General features: G+C 47.2%; 1 protein-coding gene across 1 annotated transcript; it reads right to left on the bottom strand.

Moving 5' to 3' along the window:
- Positions 1 to 15,997: 15,997 nt before the first annotated feature.
- Positions 15,998 to 18,269, bottom strand: LOC134209649 (uncharacterized). The gene is given in 5 exon segments (XM_062685639.1): positions 15,998 to 16,025; positions 16,027 to 16,112; positions 16,114 to 16,205; positions 16,208 to 17,410; positions 17,510 to 18,269. Coding segments are annotated over 5 exon segments (2,169 nt in total).
- Between the last annotated feature and the right edge of the window lie 856 nt (positions 18,270 to 19,125).

Raw genomic sequence — 19,125 nt, 5'->3', positions numbered from 1 at the left:
GCACTATTCAATCCAGGTACTTCACACTTGGTTGATCAAATCACTCTGATGTGGCTATTGTGCGAGATGTTCTATCTTGCTTCGAGCCATTAGTGTATGTGTTTTTGTGCGCTATTATTGAAGGGGTCAACTTACGGTGTGCGAAAGAGATTAGAGGCGATATCGTACGACTGTCTGCGTTTATTGACCGATGTCCACTCCGGGAAATTTACTGTACATTTTGTCGGCAATATCTCAAAAATTGTAACACAACATCATTCAAACGGTGTCGAAATTTTTTGCGAATGTTGCAAAAATTCGCAAAAATTTCGATTTTATATCTGCTGACGATCAAATCATGGAAAGGTCGATTGATTCTAATACTAAACAATATCGATCAGATCTTTTCCTGAGGTTCTACCTAGGACATCGAGTATTGGTTGATTTTCCTAATCTACGGTACTCCAGAAACATACTTATTAGCTAACGGTAGCGTTTGTCTTGAAACACAAAGTGTGCCAGATCTATCCAAGATAAATGTCTTCACCGCCGCTGATGCGCTGCGGAATATCTCTATGACTACTTCCTTATATACTATCCTATTCTACGGTCAATCGCGTCTCCATCATCTGAGTTACGGTAATGTAGTTGGGCGCCAGAAATTTTACCGAGAAAATACAATTATTTGGTGATCTGTACTATATTGAGTCGTAAGGGCCGTGAGCTTGGGGTATTAAAAGTGCCTTGAGTTGCGTATGGCGTTTTCCTCTACCAGACTAAGTGAGTGATCATAAAGTGGTATATACGATGGAAGTGTGTTTCTTGCGAACTCGGTAGTAGCGATCTGATGTTGATATAGTTGTTCCGCAGTTTCATTAATGTGGGGTTTCTAACGTGTTCGACGGACGAAGAGTCTGTAAAACTGCTTGCTGTGACGAGGTTTCGTGATTAGTTATTGGGCCTTCGAGTCAACAGCGAACATGTTTTGGTGGCATCTGCTCGTAGTCGGACAGTAGTTCTGCGTACATAGCTGGATAAATGGGTTTCGTTGCTTGATCGTGTCCGGATGAGAAACTTTGGAACGAGTTTCCGATCTCTTCTGCATCAACACGATGTGTTCACGGCGATTGCTCTTTGTTGACAGCGGCAGGGTGCTGTGGACATAGCTTGATGGTATGGTTTTAGTCTGGTTTGATATCTTTTGCGTGATAAACGCCGGTTTTCGATGTCTTGATGTCTTCTAGTGTGTAATTGTTGCATCCTTGCGCTTGTCTAACGATGCATGGTATAAACTTTGTTCCCAATTTTTTCGTTCGATGCTCTGCTGCATTGGATAACTCGAATGATCTTCTCCACACTATTTCTCCTTCTGCGAATGTTCTATTCCGAGCTCTTAGGTCATAACGTTTCTTGCTGTTGTCATGGGCAGCTTTGATCCTTGCTAACACGAAATGTTGAATGTTATGAACCGATATTATTCTTGCCTTTTGGGCCGCTTGAGAGTCTTCGGCCGAATTGGCTTTGGCGGCAACATACTGATTTGTGTATAGAATGTGATCCCTTCCAAAGTTGCAGTAGTAAGGACTACATCCCAGGGTTTCGTGCTTTGCAGTAACCCTCTAAGACCCGGGACGAACGGATTTTTTTCAAATGGCTCGCATTCAGCACCTGATCGTCGGAATTCCTCGCGGTTTCGTTTGTGCTCAATGGGAATAGCTATATTTTTGCTCTGATACATTTTCAAAAAGAAATTTTTGTTCAGGTCCGAGTTATTGCTAAAAATAAGTGTGCGCGGGGGTGTTTTTCCTATAATTCAAACATCTCTTCAATATTCTGGACGTGTTCATGCCCAAAATTTATCAAATCACCCATCAAACCAACCCAAAAAGATATTTGTAAAGATTTTTATTCGATTCAGATGTTTTCACCATTCGAGTAGGGCAGGATTGACTGAATTCAGGGCCGCATTCATGGGTTGCAATGGTAGAGTATGGGCTAAAAATTCAATTACAATGAAATTTGCATGAGGTTATAAACATGCGACTGCACAAATTTTACAAATCAGGAGGTTTAAATATTTAATTTTCAAGTGAAATTCACCTTCTGAAATTCTTATCAGGGCCGGATTTAGGGGTCAAAATAGGGGTGACCAGGGGCCATATCACCAATTGCAATGAAACTGGGCATGCGACTGCTCAAACTTCATGAAAACACATCAGGAGCTCAAAGAAATCTGTTTCAAATGGAAATTGATCTTTTGAAATTTCAACCAGGGCCGGATTTAGGAGTGAAAATGGGGAGGGCAGGGGCCATATCACCAATTGCAATGAAACAGGGCATGCGACTGCTCAAACTTCAAGAAAACACATCAGGAGCTCAAAGAATTCTGCTCGAACTTCAAATTGTCTTTCCGAAATTTTGACCAGGGCAGGATTCAGGGGTCCAAATGGGGCCATATCACCAATAGCAATGAAACTGGGCATGCGACTGCTCAAACATCATGAAAACACACCAGGATCTCAAAGAAATTTGTTTGAATTTGAAATTGACCTCCTGAAATTTTGACCAGGGGCGGATTCAGGAGTCCAAATGGGGAGAGCAAGGGCCATATCACCAATAGCAATGAAATTGGGCAGTGAGCATGCGACTGCTCAAACTTCATGAAAGCACTTCAGGATCTCAAAGAACTCTGTTTGAAATTGAAATTGACCTTCTGGAATTTTGACCAGGGCCGGATTCAGGGGTGAAAATATGGAGAGCAGGGGCCATATCACCAATAGCAATGAAACTGGGCAATGGGCATGCGACTGCTCAAACTTCATGAAAGCACTTCAGGATCTCAAAGAACTCTGTTTGAATTTGAAATTGATCTTCTGGAATTTTGACCAGGGCCGGATTCAGGGGTGAAAATATGGAGAGCAGGGGCCATATCACCAATAGCAATGAAACTGGGCATGCGACTGCTCAAACATCATGAAAACACTTCAGGAGCTCAAAGTATTCTGTTTGAACTTGAAACTGCTCTTATACAAATTTCAGGAATTTCTCCGGAAAATCCTTCAGGAATTCCTCCAGAAGTTCCTCCGGGAATTCCTCCAAAAGTTCCTCCAGGAATTCCTCCGGAAGTTCCTCCATACATTCCTCCGGAAGTTCCTCCAGGAATTCCTCCGGAAGTTCCTCCAGGAATTCCTCCGGAAGTTCCTCCAGTAATTCCTCCGGAAGTTCCTCCAGGAATTCCTCCGGAAGTTCTTTCGGGAAATCCTCCGGAAAATCCTCCAAGAATTTTTGCCGAAGTTCCTCCGGAAGTTCCTTCAGGAATTCCTTCGGAAATTCCTCCAGGAATTCCTTCGGAAATTCCTCCAGGAATTCCTTCGAAAATTCCTCCAGGAATTCATTCGGAAATTCCTCCAGGAATTCATTCGGAAGTTCCTCCAGGAAATCATATAGAGGTTCCTCCAAGAATTCATCCGGAAGTTCCTCCAGGAATTCCTCCATGAATTCCTCCGGAAGTTCCTCCATGAATTCCCCGGGAAGTTCGGCCATGAATTCTTCCGGAAGTTCCTCCAGGAATTCATCCCGATGTTCTTGCAAGAATTTCTCTCGAAGTTCCTCCAGGAATTCCTCCGGAAGTTCCTCCAGGAAATCCTCCGGAAGTTTGTCCAGAAATTCCTCCGGAAGTTCCTCCAGGAATTCCTCCGGAAGTTCTCCTGGAATTCCTCCGAAAGTTCCTCCTGGAATTCCTCCGAAAGTTCCTCCAGGAGTTCCTCCAGGAATTCCTCCGGAAGTTCCTTCACGAATTCCTCCGGAAGTTCCTTCACGAATTCCTCCGGATGTTCCTCCAGGAATTCCTCCGGAAGTTCCTCCAGGAATTCCTCCAGGAATTCCTCCGGAGGTTCCTTCAGGAATTCCTCCGGAAGTTCCTCCAGGAATACTTCCAGAAGTTCCTCCAGGAATTCCTCCGGAAGTTCCTCCAGCAACTCCTCCCGAAGTTCCTCCAGGAATTTTTCGGAAGTTCCTCCAGGAATTCCTCCGGAAGTTCCTCCAGGAATTCCTTCGGAAGTTCCTCCAGGAATTCCTTCGGAAGTTCCTCCAGGAATTCCTTCGGAAGTTCCTCCAGGAATTCCTTCGGAAGTTCCTCCAGGAATTCCTCCGGAAGTTCCTCCAGGAATTCCTCCGGAAGTTCCTCCAGGAATTCCTCCGGAAGTTCCTCCAGGAATTCCTCCGGAAGTTCCTCCAGGAATTCCTCCGGAAGTTCCTCCAGGAATTCCTCCGGAAGTTCCTCCAGGAATTCCTACGGAAGTTCCTCCAGGAATTCCTCCGGAAGTTCCTCCAGGAATTCCTCCGGAAGTTCCTCCAGGAATTCCTCCGGAAGTTCTTCCAGGAATTCCTCCGGAAGTTCCTCCAGGAATTCCTCCGGAAGTTCCTCCAGGAATTCCTCCGGAAGTTCCTCCAGGAATTCCTACGGAAGTTCCTCCAGGAATTCCTCCGGAAGTTCCTCCAGGAATTCCTCCGGAAGTTCCTCCAGGAATTCCTCCGGAAGTTCCTCCAGGAATTCCTCCGGAAGTTCCTCCAGGAATTCCTCCGGAAGTTCCTCCAGGAATTCCTCCGGAAGTTCCTCCAGGAATTCCTCCGGAAGTTCCTCCAGGAATTCCTCCGGAAGTTCCTCCAGGAATTCCTCCGGAAGTTCCTCCAGGAATTCCTCCGGAAGTTCCTCCAGGAATTCCTCCGGAAGTTCCTCCAGGAATTCCTCCGGAAGTTCCTCCAGGAATTCCTCCGGAAGTTCCTCCAGGAATTCCTCCGGAAGTTCCTCCAGGAATTCCTCCGGAAGTTCCTCCAGGAATTCCTCCGGAAGCTCCTCCAGGAATTCCTCCGGAAGTTCCTCCAGGAATTCCTCCGAAAGTTCCTCCAGGAATTCCTCCGGAAGTTCTCCAAGAATTACTCCGGAAGTTCCTCCAGGAATTCCTCCTGAAGTTCCTCCAGGAATTCCTCCGGAAGTTCCTCCAGGAATTCCTCCAGAAGTTCCTCCAGGAATTCCTCCATGAACTCCTCCGAAAGTTCCTCCAGGAGTTCCTCCAGGAATTCCTCCGGAAGTTCCTTCACGAATTCCTCCGGAAGTTCCTTCACGAATTCCTCCGGATGTTCCTCCAGGAATTCCTCCGGAAGTTCCTCCAGGAATTCCTCCAGGAATTCCTCCGGAAGTTCCTCCAGGAATTCCTCCGGAAGTTCCTCCAGGAATTCCTCCGGAAGTTCCTCCAGGAATTCCTCCGGAAGTTCCTCCAGGAATTCCTCCGGAAGTTCCTCCAGGAATTCCTCCGGAAGTTCCTCCAGGAATTCCTCCGGAAGTTCCTCCAGGAATTCCTCCGGAAGTTCCTCCAGGAATTCCTCCGGAAGTTCCTCCAGGAATTCCTTCGGAAGTTCCTCCAGGAATTCCTTCGGAAGTTCCTCCAGGAATTCCTTCGGAAGTTCCTCCAGGAATTCCTTCGGAAGTTCCTCCAGGAATTCCTTCGGAAGTTCCTCCAGGAATTCCTTCGGAAGTTCCTCCAGGAATTCCTCCGGAAGTTCCTCCAGGAATTCCTCCGGAAGTTCCTCCAGGAATTCCTCCGGAAGTTCCTCCAGGAATTCCTCCGGAAGTTCCTCCAGGAATTCCTCCGGAAGTTCCTCCAGGAATTCCTCCGGAAGTTCCTCCAGGAATTCCTCCGGAAGTTCCTCCAGGAATTCCTCGGAAGTTCCTCCAGGAATTCCTCCGGAAGTTCCTCCAGGAATTCCTCCGGAAGTTCCTCCAGGAATTCCTCCGGAAGTTCTTCCAGGAATTCCTCCGGAAGTTCCTCCAGGAATTCCTCCGGAAGTTCCTCCAGGAATTCCTCCGGAAGTTCCTCCAGGAATTCCTCCGGAAGTTCCTCCAGGAATTCCTCCGGAAGTTCCTCCAGGAATTCCTCCGGAAGTTCCTCCAGGAATTCCTCCGGAAGTTCCTCCAGGAATTCCTACGGAAGTTCCTCCAGGAATTCCTCCGGAAGTTCCTCCAGGAATTCCTCCGGAAGTTCCTCCAGGAATTCCTCGGAAGTTCCTCCAGGAATTCCTCCGGAAGTTCCTCCAGGAATTCCTCCGGAAGTTCCTCCAGGAATTCCTCCGGAAGTTCCTCCAGGAATTCCTCCGGAAGTTCCTCCAGGAATTCCTCCGGAAGTTCCTCCAGGAATTCCTCCGGAAGTTCCTCCAGGAATTCCTCCGGAAGTTCCTCCAGGAATTCCTCCGGAAGTTCCTCCAGGAATTCCTCCGGAAGTTCCTCCAGGAATTCCTCCGGAAGTTCCTCCAGGAATTCCTCCGGAAGTTCTCCAAGAATTACTCCGGAAGTTCCTCCAGGAATTCCTCCGGAAGTTCCTCCAGGAATTCCTCCGGAAGTTCCTCCAGGAATTCCTCCAGAAGTTCCTCCAGGAATTCCTCCGGAAGTTCCTCCAGGAATTCCTCCGGAAGTTCCTCCAGGAATTCCTCCGGAAGTTCCTCCAGGAATTCCTCGGAAGTTCCTCCAGGAATTCCTCCGGAAGTTCCTCCAGGAATTCCTCCGGAAGTTCCTCCAGGAATTCCTCCGGAAGTTCCTCCAGGAATTCCTCCGGAAGTTCCTCCAGGAATTCCTCCGGAAGTTCCTCCAGGAATTCCTCCGGAAGTTCCTCCAGGAATTCCTCCGGAAGTTCCTCCAGGAATTCCTCCGGAAGTTCCTCCAGGAATTCCTCCGGAAGTTCCTCCAGGAATTCCTCCAGAAGTTCCTCCAGGAATTCCTCCGGAAGTTCCTCCAGGAATTCCTCCGGAAGTTCCTCCAGGAATTCCTTCGGAAGTTCCTCCAGGAATTCCTTCGGAAGTTCCTCCAGGAATTCCTTCGGAAGTTCCTCCAGGAATTCCTTCGGAAGTTCCTCCAGGAATTCCTTCGGAAGTTCTTCCAGGAATTCCTCCGGAAGTTCCTCCAGGAATTCCTCCGGAAGTTCCTCCAGGAATTCCTTTGGAAGTTCCACCAGGAATTCCTTCGGAAGTTCCACCAGGAATTCCTTTGGAAGTTCCACCGGGATTTCTTTCGGAAGTTCTTCCAAGAATTCTTCCAGAAGGTCCTCCAGGAATACCTTCGGATGTTCCTTCAGGAATACCTTCGGAAGTTCCTCCAGGAATACCTTCGGAAGTTCCTCCAGGAATACCTTCGGAAGTTCCTCCAGGAATTCCTCCAGGATTTCCTCCAGAAGTTCATGCAGGATTTCCTGCAGAAGCTCCTTCACGAATTCAGGAATTCTTTCGGAACTTTCAGAGATCCTTCATGAATTCCTTCGGAAGTTCCTCCAGGAATTCCTGACTCTTTGAAAGTTCCGAAAGAATTCCTGAATTCGTGAAGGAACTTCTGCAGGAATTCCTGCATGAACTTCTGGAGAAATTCCTGGAGGAACTTCCGAAGGTATTCCTGGAGTACCTTCTGGAAAAATTCTTGGAAGAACTTCCGGAGAAATTCCTTACGATAAAATTCCTGAAGGAATTTCCTAAGGAACTTCCGATGGAATTCCTGGAGGAGCCTCCGATGGAATTCTGGAGGAACATCCGAAGAAATTCTTGGAGGAACTCCCGGAAAAATTCCTGGTGGAATTTCTCAAGGAATTTCTGGTTGAACTTCTGAAGGAATTCCAGGAACTTCCGGATGAATTCCTGGTGGAACTTCCGAAGGAATTTCTGGTGGAACTTCCAAAGGAATTCCTGGAGGAACTTCCGAAGGAATACCTAGTGGAACTTCCGGAGGAATTCCTGGTGGAACTTCCGAAGAAATTTCTGGTGGAACTTCCAGAGGAATTCCTGGTGGAACTTCCAAAAAAATTCCTGGTGGAACTTCCGAAGAAATTTCTGGTGGAACTTCCGAAGGAATTCCTTGTGGAACTTCCGAAAGAAATCCAGGTGGAGCTTCCAAATGAATTCTTGGTGGAACTTCCGAAGGAATTCCTGGTGGAATTTCCGAAGGAATTCCTGGTGGAACTTCCGAAGGAATTCCTGGTTGAACTTCCGAAGGAATTCCTGGAGGAACTTCCGGAGGAATTCCTGAAGGAGCTTCCGGAGGAACTTCCGGAAGAATTCCTAGAGGAACTTCCGGAAGAATTCCTGGAGGAACTTCCGGAGGAATTCCTGGAGGAACTTCCGGAGGAATTCCTGGAGGACCTTTCCTAGGAATTCTTGGAGGAACTTCCGGAGGAATTCCTGGAGGAACTTCCGGAGAAATTTCTAAAGGAACTTCGAGAGAAATTCTTGCAGGAACATCCGGAAGAATTAATGGCGGAACTTACCGAGGAATTCATGAAGGAACTTCCGGAGGAATTCATAAAGGAACTTCCGAAGGAATTCATGGAGGAATTCCTGGAGAAACTTCCGTAGGATTTCCTGGAGGAACTTCCAAATTAATTCCTGCAGGAATTTCCGAAGGAATTTCTGAAGGAACTTCCGGATGAATTCCTGGAGGAACTTCTATAGGATTTTCTGGAGGAACTTCCGAATGAATTCCTGGAGGAATTTCCGAAGGAATTCCTGAAGACACTTCCGGAGAAATTCCTGGAGGAACTTCGGCAGATATTCTTGAAAGATTTTCCGGAGGATTTCTTGAAAGAACTTCCGGAGAAATTCCTGGAGGAACTTCCAGAGGAATTCCTGGAGGAACTTCCGGAGGAATTTATGGAGGAACTTCCGGAGGAATTCCTGGAGGAACTTTTGGAGGAATTCCCGGAGGAACTTCTGGAGGAATTCCTGGAGGATTTTCCGGAGAAATTCCTGAAATTTGTATAAGAGCAGTTTCAAGTTCAAACAGAATACTTTGAGCTCCTGAAGTGTTTTCATGATGTTTGAGCAGTCGCATGCCCAGTTTCATTGCTATTGGTTATATGGCCCCTGCTCTCCATATTTTCACCCATGAATCTGGCCCTGGTCAAAATTCCAGAAGGTCAATTTCAAATTTAAACAGAGTTCTTTGAGATCCTGATGTGTTTTCATGAAGTTTGAGCAGTCGCATGCCCACTGCCCAATTTCATTGCTATTGGTGATATGGCCCTTGCTATCCCCATTTGGATTCCTGAATCCGCCCCTGGTCAAAATTTCAGGAGGTCAATTTCAAATTCAAACAGATTTCTTTGAGATCCTGGTGTGTTTTCATGATGTTTGAGCAGTCGTATGCCCAGTTGCATTGCTATTGGTTATATGGCCCCATTTGGACCCCTGAATCCTGCCCTGGTCAAAATTTCGGAAAGACAATTTGAAGTTCGAGCAGAATTCTTTGAGCTCCTGATGTGTTTTCTTGAAGTTTGAGCAGTCGCATGCCCTGTTTCATTGCAATTGGTGATATAGCCCCTGCCCTCCCCATTTTCACTCCTAAATCCGGTTCTGGTTGAAATTTCAGAAGATCAATTTCCATTTGAAACAGATTTCTTTGAGCTCCTGATGTGTTTTCATGAAGTTTGAGCAGTCGCATGCCCAGTTTCATTGCAATTGGTGATATGGCCCCTGGTCACCCCATTTCGACCCCTAAATCCGGCCCTGATAAGAATTTGAGAAGGTCAATGAAGGTCTTGAAAATTAAATATTTAAACCTCCTGATTTGTAAAATTTGTGCAGTCGCATGCTTATAACCTCATGAAAATTTCATTGTAATTGAATTTTTAGCCCATTCTCTACCATTGCAACCCATGAATGCGGCCCTGAATTCAGTCAATCCTGCCCTACTCGAATGGTGAAAACATCGGAATCGACTGAAAATCTTTACAAATATCTTTTTGGGTTGGTTTGATGGGTGATTTGATAAATTTTGGGCATGAACACGTCCAGAATATTGAAGAGATGTTTGAATTATAGGAAAAACACCCCCGCGCACACTTATTTTTAGCAATAACTCGGACCTGAACAAAAATTTCTTTTTGAAAATGTATCAGAGCAAAAATATAGCTATTCCCATTGAGCACAAACGAAACCGCGAGGAATTCCGACGATCAGGTGCTGAATGCGAGCCATTTGAAAAAAATCCGTTCGTCCCGGGTCTTAGAGGGTTAATTGCACATACTATTTGTTGAATATGCACGTCCCAATCTCTTTGGTCTTCATCGAGTAGCGATCTAACACATGTGATGAGCGTTCGATTTGTCCTCTCTGCTGCGTTACACATTGGTGTATAGAAAGCAGTTCTCATATGAATTACATTGTATCTTTTGAGCAAGGTCTGGAAGACCTGGGATAAAAATTGGGATCCCGAATCCGAAACGATGATCCTTGGCGTGGAGAATCGAAGAAATACGTAGTGCTCTAGAAGCTCAGACATCTTCTGAGCATTTGCCGATCGAAATGGCTCTATGACGATGAATTTTGTCACCCAGTCGACTATGACTAAAAGAACTGTATTACCTTTCTTTGATCGTGTGTGGGCCAACCCAATCTACTGAAATTAGCTCCCAAGGCAGTTGTGCTGGTTTAGGGTTGCCTAATGTTGGTGTTAAGGTTTTATTAGGTGCCTTGCAAGCTTTGCATACGTCGCAGGTTCGTACGTATTTCCTGATATCCGCCGCCATCTGAGGCCAATAGTGGTCGCGTTGAATACGAAGCAATGTACGATCTCCTCCGAGGTGAGCAGCGGTGGGTATATCATGGAATCGATGCATGAGCTCACGACGAAGATGAGTTGGAACTACTTTTTTCCAACGATGAACTTTTCCGCCAGTCTCGTCTTTCATAGCGCAATTTTTGTACAGTTGTCCGTCGATTATCCTGAATTCCGGAAACTTATCAGCATCCTTCCGAACATTTTCAACCAACCGGTCAAACCATGGATCCGAAGCTGTTGTGGGTGATGCGCTCAAAGAGTTTACAATTTCTACTCGACTTAGACAATCAGGGACAGTGTTGGAACTTCCTTTGCGGTATTTTATGTCGAAGGAGTATGCGTTCATCCGCAGGATCCACCTAGCAAGAAGCGGCGTTGGATTTTTCATGGTTTTGAGGTAGGTCAAACTTGAGTGGTCGCAGTAAACCGTGAAGTGTGTTCCTTCGAGATATCCACGAAACTTCTCAATTGATCGTATAACCGCCAAACACTCGCGTTGGGTCACTGAATACTTTCGTTCGGAGGAAGCGAGTTTCTGGGAGAAGTAACAGATTACTTTTTCTTCCCCTTCGATTACTTGAGTTAATACACCTCCCATTGCCACATCGGACGCGTCGCATGCCACGGAAAATGGCTTTGAATAATCTGGCGTTGCCAAGACCGGGGCCAATATGAGGTGCGATTTGAGAGTTTGGAAGGCATTCTCGCATTCTTCAGTCCATTTAAATTTGTTTCCAGCTTTTGTGAGTTCCGTCAGAGGGGCAGCCGTTTTGGAGAAACTCTGTATGAATCTTCGGTACCACCCACACATGCCGATAAATCGTTGAACCTCCTTTTTGTTTGTCGGAGCCGGAAATTTTGTTATTGCTTCTACTTTCCCTTCGTCAACGCGCCAGCCTTGTTGATCCAGTACGTAGCCTAAATACTGCAAGCTTTTCCTGCAAAAGGCAGATTTCTCGGCATTGATAGTCAGACCAGCGCTTTTCAGTCTTCTAATGATTTCGTGGAGTAGTTCGAGATGCTCTTGGAACGTTTCTGTTGCCAATATTAGGTCGTCCAAATAAACGAATGCTTTTGGCTCCAGGTCGATGAATAAGTGATTCATGACACGCGATAGGGCCTGACTGGCCGTTGATAATCCAAATGGAACCACTGTAAACTGGTAGTGCCCTCGTTGCGGAATGGTAAAAGCTGTCTTCTGTTTTGATTCTTCCTCAAGTGGTATTTGCCAAAATGCTGATTCTAGGTCGATTGAGGAGAGAAACTTCGATCCGCTCAGGTTGTTGACGATGGATGCTATCTGCGGAATTGGGTATGCTTCTTGAACTAGGACTGAGTTCAGTTTCCTGGCGTCCAAACACAATCGCATAGAACCGTCTTTTTTCTTAACTGCCACCGTGGCATTATTCCAAGGACAGCAAACTGCTTCTTCTATCACACCCAGCTCAAGCATTCTGTCCACTTCCTTGTTCAAGTCCTCCAGTACGAATCTGGACATGGGGTAGTATTTTTGTTTAAATGGTGGTGCGGTGCCAGTGTCTATTTTGTGGCAGTATAGGTTTGTTCTACCTAACTGACCCTGGTTTGCCGATGTTGGGAATTCTAGGATTGTTGCTTGTAGTTGATCCTGCTCTTCTCGCGTTATTATTATTTTATTATTTATTCAGACTAAGGCCGAAGTGGCCTGTGCGGTATATAAGAGTCTTCTCCATTCGGCTCGGTCCATGGCTACACGTCGCCAACCACGCAGTCTACGGAGGGTCCGCAAGTCATCTTCCACCTGATCGATCCACCTTGCGCGCTGCGCACCTCGCCTTCTTGTGCCCGTCGGATCGTTGTCGAGAACCATTTTCACCGGGTTACTGTCCGACATTCTGGCTACGTGCCCGGCCCATCGCAGTCGTCCGATTTTCGCGGTGTGAACGATGGATGGTTCTCCCAACAGCTGATGCAATTCGTGGTTCATTCGCCTCCTCCACGTACCGTCCGCCATCTGCACCCCACCATAGATGGTACGCAGCACTTTCCTTTCGAAAACTCCAAGTGCGCGTTGGTCCTCCACGAGCATCGTCCAGGTCTCGTGTCCGTAGAGGACTACCGGTCTAATTAGCGTTTTGTAGATTGTCAGTTTGGTACGGCGGCGAACTCTATTCGATCGGAGCGTCTTGCGGAGTCCAAAGTACGTACGATTTCCAGCCACTATGCGTCTCCGAATTTCTCTGCTGGTGTCATTTTCGGCAGTCACCAGTGAGCCCAAGTACACAAATTCTTCTACCACCTCGATTTCGTCACCACCGATGCAAACTCGCGGTGGGTGGCTCACATTGTCTTCTCTTGAACCTCTGCCTATCATGTACTTCGTCTTCGACGTGTTGATGACTAGTCCGATCCGCTTAGCTTCCCTCTTCAGTCTGATGTAGGCTTCCTCCATCTTCTCAAAGTTACGTGCCATGATATCTATGTCGTCGGCGAAACCAAATAGCTGGACGGACTTATTGAAAATTGTACCACTCGTGTTAATCCCAGCTCTTCGTATTACCCCTTCCAAAGCGATGTTGAATAGCAAACACGAAAGACCATCACCTTGCCGTAACCCTCTGCGGGTTTCGAAGGGACTCGAGAATGCCCCTGAAACTCGAACTACGCACATCACCCGATCCATCGTCGCTTTGATCAACCGTGTCAGTTTATCCGGAAAACCGTGTTCGTGCATTAGCTGCCATAGCTGGTCCCGATCGATTGTATCATATGCGGCTTTGAAGTCGATGAATAGATGATGTGTGGGCACGTTGTATTCGCGGCATTTCTGCAGTACTTGGCGAATGGCAAACACCTGGTCCGTGGTGGAGCGTTCGCCCATAAAACCCGCCTGGTACTGCCCCACGAACTCCCTTGCAGTTGGTGCTAGTCGACGGCATAAAATTTGGGAGAGTACCTTGTAGGCGGCGTTCAGCAATGTGATTGCGCGGTAGTTGCTACAATCCAGCTTATCGCCCTTTTTGTAGATGGGACACACGACACCTTCCATCCACTCCTGCGGCAAAACTTCCTCCTCCCAAATCTTGGTAATGACCCAGTGCAGCGCTCTAGCCAGTGCCTCACCACCGTGTTTAAATAGCTCTCCTGGTAGTTGGTCAACCCCAGGGCTTTGTTGTTCTTCAGCCGGCCAATCTCCTCCTGGATTTCCTGGAGATCCGGAGCTGGTAGAATTATGTCCTGCGCGCGTTCTCCCAGGTCCATCACCATACCGCCATCTTCGTCTGCCACATCGCCATTCAGGTGTTCTTCGTAGTGCTGCCGCCACCTTTGGATCACCTCACGCTCGTTCGTAAGGAGGTTCCCGTTTATGTCCTTACACATATCAGGCTGTGGCACGTGGCCCTTACGTGAACGGTTCAACTTCTCATAGAACTTTCGTGTGTTATTAGCGCGGTACAGTTGCTCCGTTTCTTCACGGTCTCGATCTTCCTGCTGGCGCTTTTCCTCCGGAACATCGAGTTTTGTCTGTTCCGCGCCTGTTTATATCGTGCCTCGTTCGCCCTCGTGCGGTGTTGCAGCAATCTCGCCCATGCTGCATTCTTCTCTTCCACTAACTGCTCACATTCGCCGTCATACCAGTCGTTTCTCTGATCCGGGGGCACCGTGCCTAGTGCAGCTGTTGCGGTGCTACCAATGGCGGATCGAATATCTCTCCAGCCATCTTCAAGAGACGCTGCGCCTAGCTGCTCTTCCGTTGGAAGTGCCACTTCCAGCTGCTGCGCGTATTCTTGGGCTAGTCTACCGTCTTGTAGCCGCCCAATGTTAAGCCGCGGCGTCCGACTTCGACGCGTGTTGTACACCGTCGAGAGTTTTGAGCGCAGGCATACTGCAACGAGGTAGTGGTCGGATTCAATATTCGCACTGCGGTAAGTGCGGACATTCGTGATGTCGGAGAAGAATTTACCGTCGATTAGAACGTGATCGATTTGGTTTTCCGTTTCTTGGTTAGGTGATCTCCATGTGGCCTTGTGGATATTTTTGCGGGGAAAGAAGGTGCTTCGGACTACCATTCCGCGGGAGGCTGCGAAGTTTATGCATCGTTGGCCGTTGTCATTCGAAACGGTGTGCAGACTATCCGGTCCGATGACCGGTCTATACATTTTCTCCTTTCCTACCTGTGCGTTCATGTCACCGATGACGATTTTGACGTCCCGCAGTGGGCATCCATCGTATGTCTGCTCCAGCTGTGCGTAGAACGCTTCTTTCTCGTCGTCGGGTCTCCCTTCGTGTGGGCAGTGCACGTTGATGATGCTATAGTTGAAGAAACGGCCTTTAATTCTCAGCTTGCACATCCTTGCGTTGATTGGCTGCCACCCAATCACGCGTTGGCGCATCTTACCCAGCACTATGAAGCCGGTTCCCAGCTCGTTGGTGGTGCCACAGCTTTGGTAGAAGGTAGTCGCTCGATGCCCGCTTTTCCACACTTTCTGTCCTGTCCAGCAAATCTCCTGCAGCGCCACGACGTCGAAGTTGCGGGGATGTAATTCATCGTAGATCATCCTGTCGCAACCTGCGAAACCTAGCGACTTGCAATTCCATGTTCCAAGCTTCCAATCGTGATCCTGTATTCGTCGCCTAGGTCTTTGCCGATTATATCGAGTCGCATTATCTCTTATATTGTTCGTAATGATTGGTTTTCTAGGCGGCTTATTGGGCCTGCGCAAACCTCCTGTCTCGTCGGAGGGCCGTCGTGTCAGGGCTGTTTAGCGTCCCACCTAACACCAGGACTTGGGCTTGTGCGCTTTGAGCGGCACACGGTCGCTTTGGTGGGGCCTACTTGCGGATACATGCAGCTTTTTATAGAGGTTTAACAGGGCCCACTGTCAAACCCCACCACATCCTAGGCAAGCCCCACAACTCGCAGATGGCCTGGGGACGGATCGTCAAGCCCTTGGACATAGTCCCTGCTGCCCGAGCTCTTCTCGCGTTAATGTTCCTATTACTGAATTTTCCAAGTCCCCGCTAGTTGTGACTCCACAGATCCTTGGTTTGATGCCAAACTTCGTCCAAAAATCCATTCCTAGGATTAATAAAGGAGGCATAGATTCGATGAATAGTATAGGAAGAGTTGCATTCTTATTATTATAAGCGATTGGTACATGGGAGAAAAACGAGACTTTGTGTGGCGAGTTGTCTGCTGTTTTTACTTCTCCTATAACCGGAAATTTTGAAGTCCCAGTTCGTCTGCAATTTTGCTAGAGATCCTCCTATAAGACTGCAGGTTGCGCCGCTATCCAACAATCCTCGTATTTTTCCCAAGGATCGATATAGCTGCATATGGTCGATTATCGTTGTTTTCCGTATCAATTATAATAGAGTCCGCCTTACAAAAAGCCGGAATATTACGTAGCAAAGGCACCATCGATTTTTCGGGAGATCCCACCACCTTTACTGTGGGCTCTCCCAGTTCCGGTTTCGAAATCGGAAGCTCATTTTGTGTGTCTAATTGTCTCCAGCGTAAATTGCAGGCTTCGCAGTTGCGCGTTGTACATTCTTTTTTTCCCGCAGCTGTAGCAAAACAAGAAGCTATTTGGATTAGGACATCTAAAATAGGTATGTCCAAGGTTTTCACATTGCCAACATACTGTTACTATTGGAGCCTCCGTATGGAATTCCTACCCGACTGGTTCGATGTGGTGTCAGACGCCAATCTTCCGCTCCAATTATTCTGCCCTCGAATGGCATTTACCTCTTCTGTTAGATTCGACGCAGCTTCGTTCCGGTAAGCAATGTCCTGATGAAACGCTTCTCTTTCCCTGATGCTCACCGGATCCACTTCTTCTTCGACCTCTTGATTATGCTCTACCATGCTGACCCGCGCTGTGCCGTACGGTTGTCGATTTAATGGCGGCCGGCCACTGTTGTCCAATCTATTGATCACGGGCTGATGAAGTGATGAATTCTCATGCCGGGTTCCTAGGACTCGCGTTGTTGGTGCTCGCCCTCTTAGTGCGTAAGAACGAGAAACTTGGAAATCTTTGCATACTGCCACGAGGTCACGGACACTCGCCGATCGGGACGCCGAAGCAATTGGGGAGAAGTCCGTGTTGAGATGTGATTTCAAGATGAATAACTTCTCTGACTCTGATATTGCTGGTTCCATTATCTCGAACGCCGCTACTAGGTCTCTGTAGAATGTTGTGAATGACTCATTTGGACCTTGGAATCGTAAGTACAGATCCTGCTTCACAATCTCCGAGTAGTTCGGAGGTAAGAACTCTTGTTTGATTTCCGCTTTAAAGATGTCCCAAGTTGTAAGGATTAGATACGAGCGCGTGTACCACTGAAGTGCTCTTCCTTTCAATAGATGTTTGATTGAGCGAAGCAATGTTTGCTCATCCATGCCTTCGGTGACAGCGTAGGTGTTCACCTGATTCAGAAATTCGCCTAACTTTACGATGTTACCTTCTCCTGAGTACTCGAATGGCCACTTATGTACCGGTTGCAGAAATCTGTAACTATTTGTCTGTTGAGTATTGATTCTCGGTGTGTTGGATCTATTAGGCGTTCCCCTGAAATTTTGTTGCTCATATTCCTGGGGATGTTCAGCTATCCCGGAGTCTCGTTGATTGTACGGACCCCAGTATCCTGAAATCGCGCCAAAGGTGTAATTCGGGATTTCGTTTTCTCGCTGTGGAGGTGCTGTCAATCTTAACTGTTGATGCTGTAAATGCGCTTCTAGCTGTTGTCGTCTGTATTGCTCCTGTTGAAGCTGTCGCTCTAACTGTTGCTGCTGTATCTGCATTTGGTTCAGCAATAAACGAAGGCTTTGCTCCTGATGAAAACCTCTGTTTTGCTGATCTTGCCACAGTAGATGATCTTGTTGTTGTTGATGATCAGAAAATAGCAGTGGAGGTTGTGAAGAAAACTGCTGCGGCGATGGTTGTCGTGGATCTTGTTGCTGTTGTTGTTGTTCCATGGGATTTGGATGCTGTTGATGTTGTTGAGACTGTTGAACTTGAGGTGGCGGTAATTGTTGATCCTCTCTACGATGTTCCATTTGTTGGTGTTGGAGCCTCGACTGCTTCTCTTGGTCCTGGTGTTTCCCGTCGAGAACTACTGGATTCTGGTTTGACTGCTCTTCAGGTATTTGGTTGCCCCGAAGTTCTTCTTGAAGCTGCTTTTCTAATTGTAGTTGATGCTTTGATGTTTCGTTGATGCTCGATTGAAGTTTCGCGATCTTTAACCGCTTTATCGTTTCTGGATCACTTGGAAGGTCCTCTGTATCCGCTTGTCCTGCTGATGTTCCTGATGCTTGATTCTGGATGTATTTCTCGATTTTCTGTAGAGCGAGGCCTACCTTTTCCAGTGTTTTCTTTGCATTGATTAGTATCATCGGATCCGATATAAGCGAAAGTCTAAATTGGTAATGCAACAGTCTTGATTTCAATGCATTCACCTGGTTGTCGTTCCTTTGTCTGAAAGCACCATCCAAAGCTTGCAAAATTGGAGACAGCTTCGTTTGACATTGATATATACTGTCCATATCCGTTAGCACGTGGGATGAACAGTTGGGTACCGGCGATCCATTGAGTTCACTGTCCAATAGTTGCTGTAGTCGTGATGCTTTCCACTCCAAGTTTTTTCCTCTCGTACCAGTCGTTTTCCGAACTAGCAGTTCGAACTCTATTTCCTCCGGGGTGAGGTGATTAAGATCCATCTCCAGCTAGTGTGACACGGATATCACTAATTTAACTATACACACAGATCACTTATTTGACAGCTTGACTACGCGAACCGATCAAACTCACTAGTGGGTTTTTTAGTCTGGGCGCCAATGTTACGATTTTCAGTCGCGCGGCTTAGCACACAATGCATTCGATAACGTAGAACACACGGCTCTTCCCGCAAATCTCCTTCGCTATTAAAACTTCAAAATTTCTTTCCCGACCAGCTACACAAATTGCACAAAGTGTTGCTGTGTCTCAAACCCCAGCTCATTGACTCAAAGTAGAAAACATGAAATCGGCAATAATGGAGAATTGGCAATAATGGTTCATTTGAGTATTCATTTCACATAATGTTCTTACAGCTACTTTGCCTAACGTACATACATTTTCTCATCCTCCGTCCGTCGTTTATCAGCATCGATGGGGGCCCCCTGCTGCATCTGGTGCATCGTCATTATCGCTATCAGCGCACATTCGCTAGTGTGCCTTTGTTGCATGAAGCATCACCTGGCAATCTCGGACGAGCAGAATGCACACTGCAAATCGATGCTACTTCCTTGATGTCGCACGCTCTCCGTCGCACTCCTTTTTGTTGCGTCGTACCCGGTTCAATGTCGCACAGTGCGTATCGTCTGCTGCACCACCCGTGACTTCCCTGCACCTCAAAGTTGCACCACCAGCTTGGGATCGCCGTGCGATACTCGCTCAACGAGCGTACAGATGTCGATTCACCGGCAAATGCAAGGCTGCAAACAAAAGGCCTTCTATTGGAGGCCTTCTGTGTCTTTGGCTGCCAACGAGTGCAAATCGTGTGAACCGTATATTGTGGAATCTGTGTCGGATGTG

Source organism: Armigeres subalbatus, chromosome 2 (genome assembly GCF_024139115.2).
Source record: "Armigeres subalbatus isolate Guangzhou_Male chromosome 2, GZ_Asu_2, whole genome shotgun sequence".
Lineage (NCBI taxonomy): Eukaryota > Metazoa > Arthropoda > Insecta > Diptera > Culicidae > Armigeres > Armigeres subalbatus.
The sequence above is the reverse complement of the archived record's forward strand: the minus strand, read 5'-3'. Positions and strand labels throughout refer to the sequence as shown.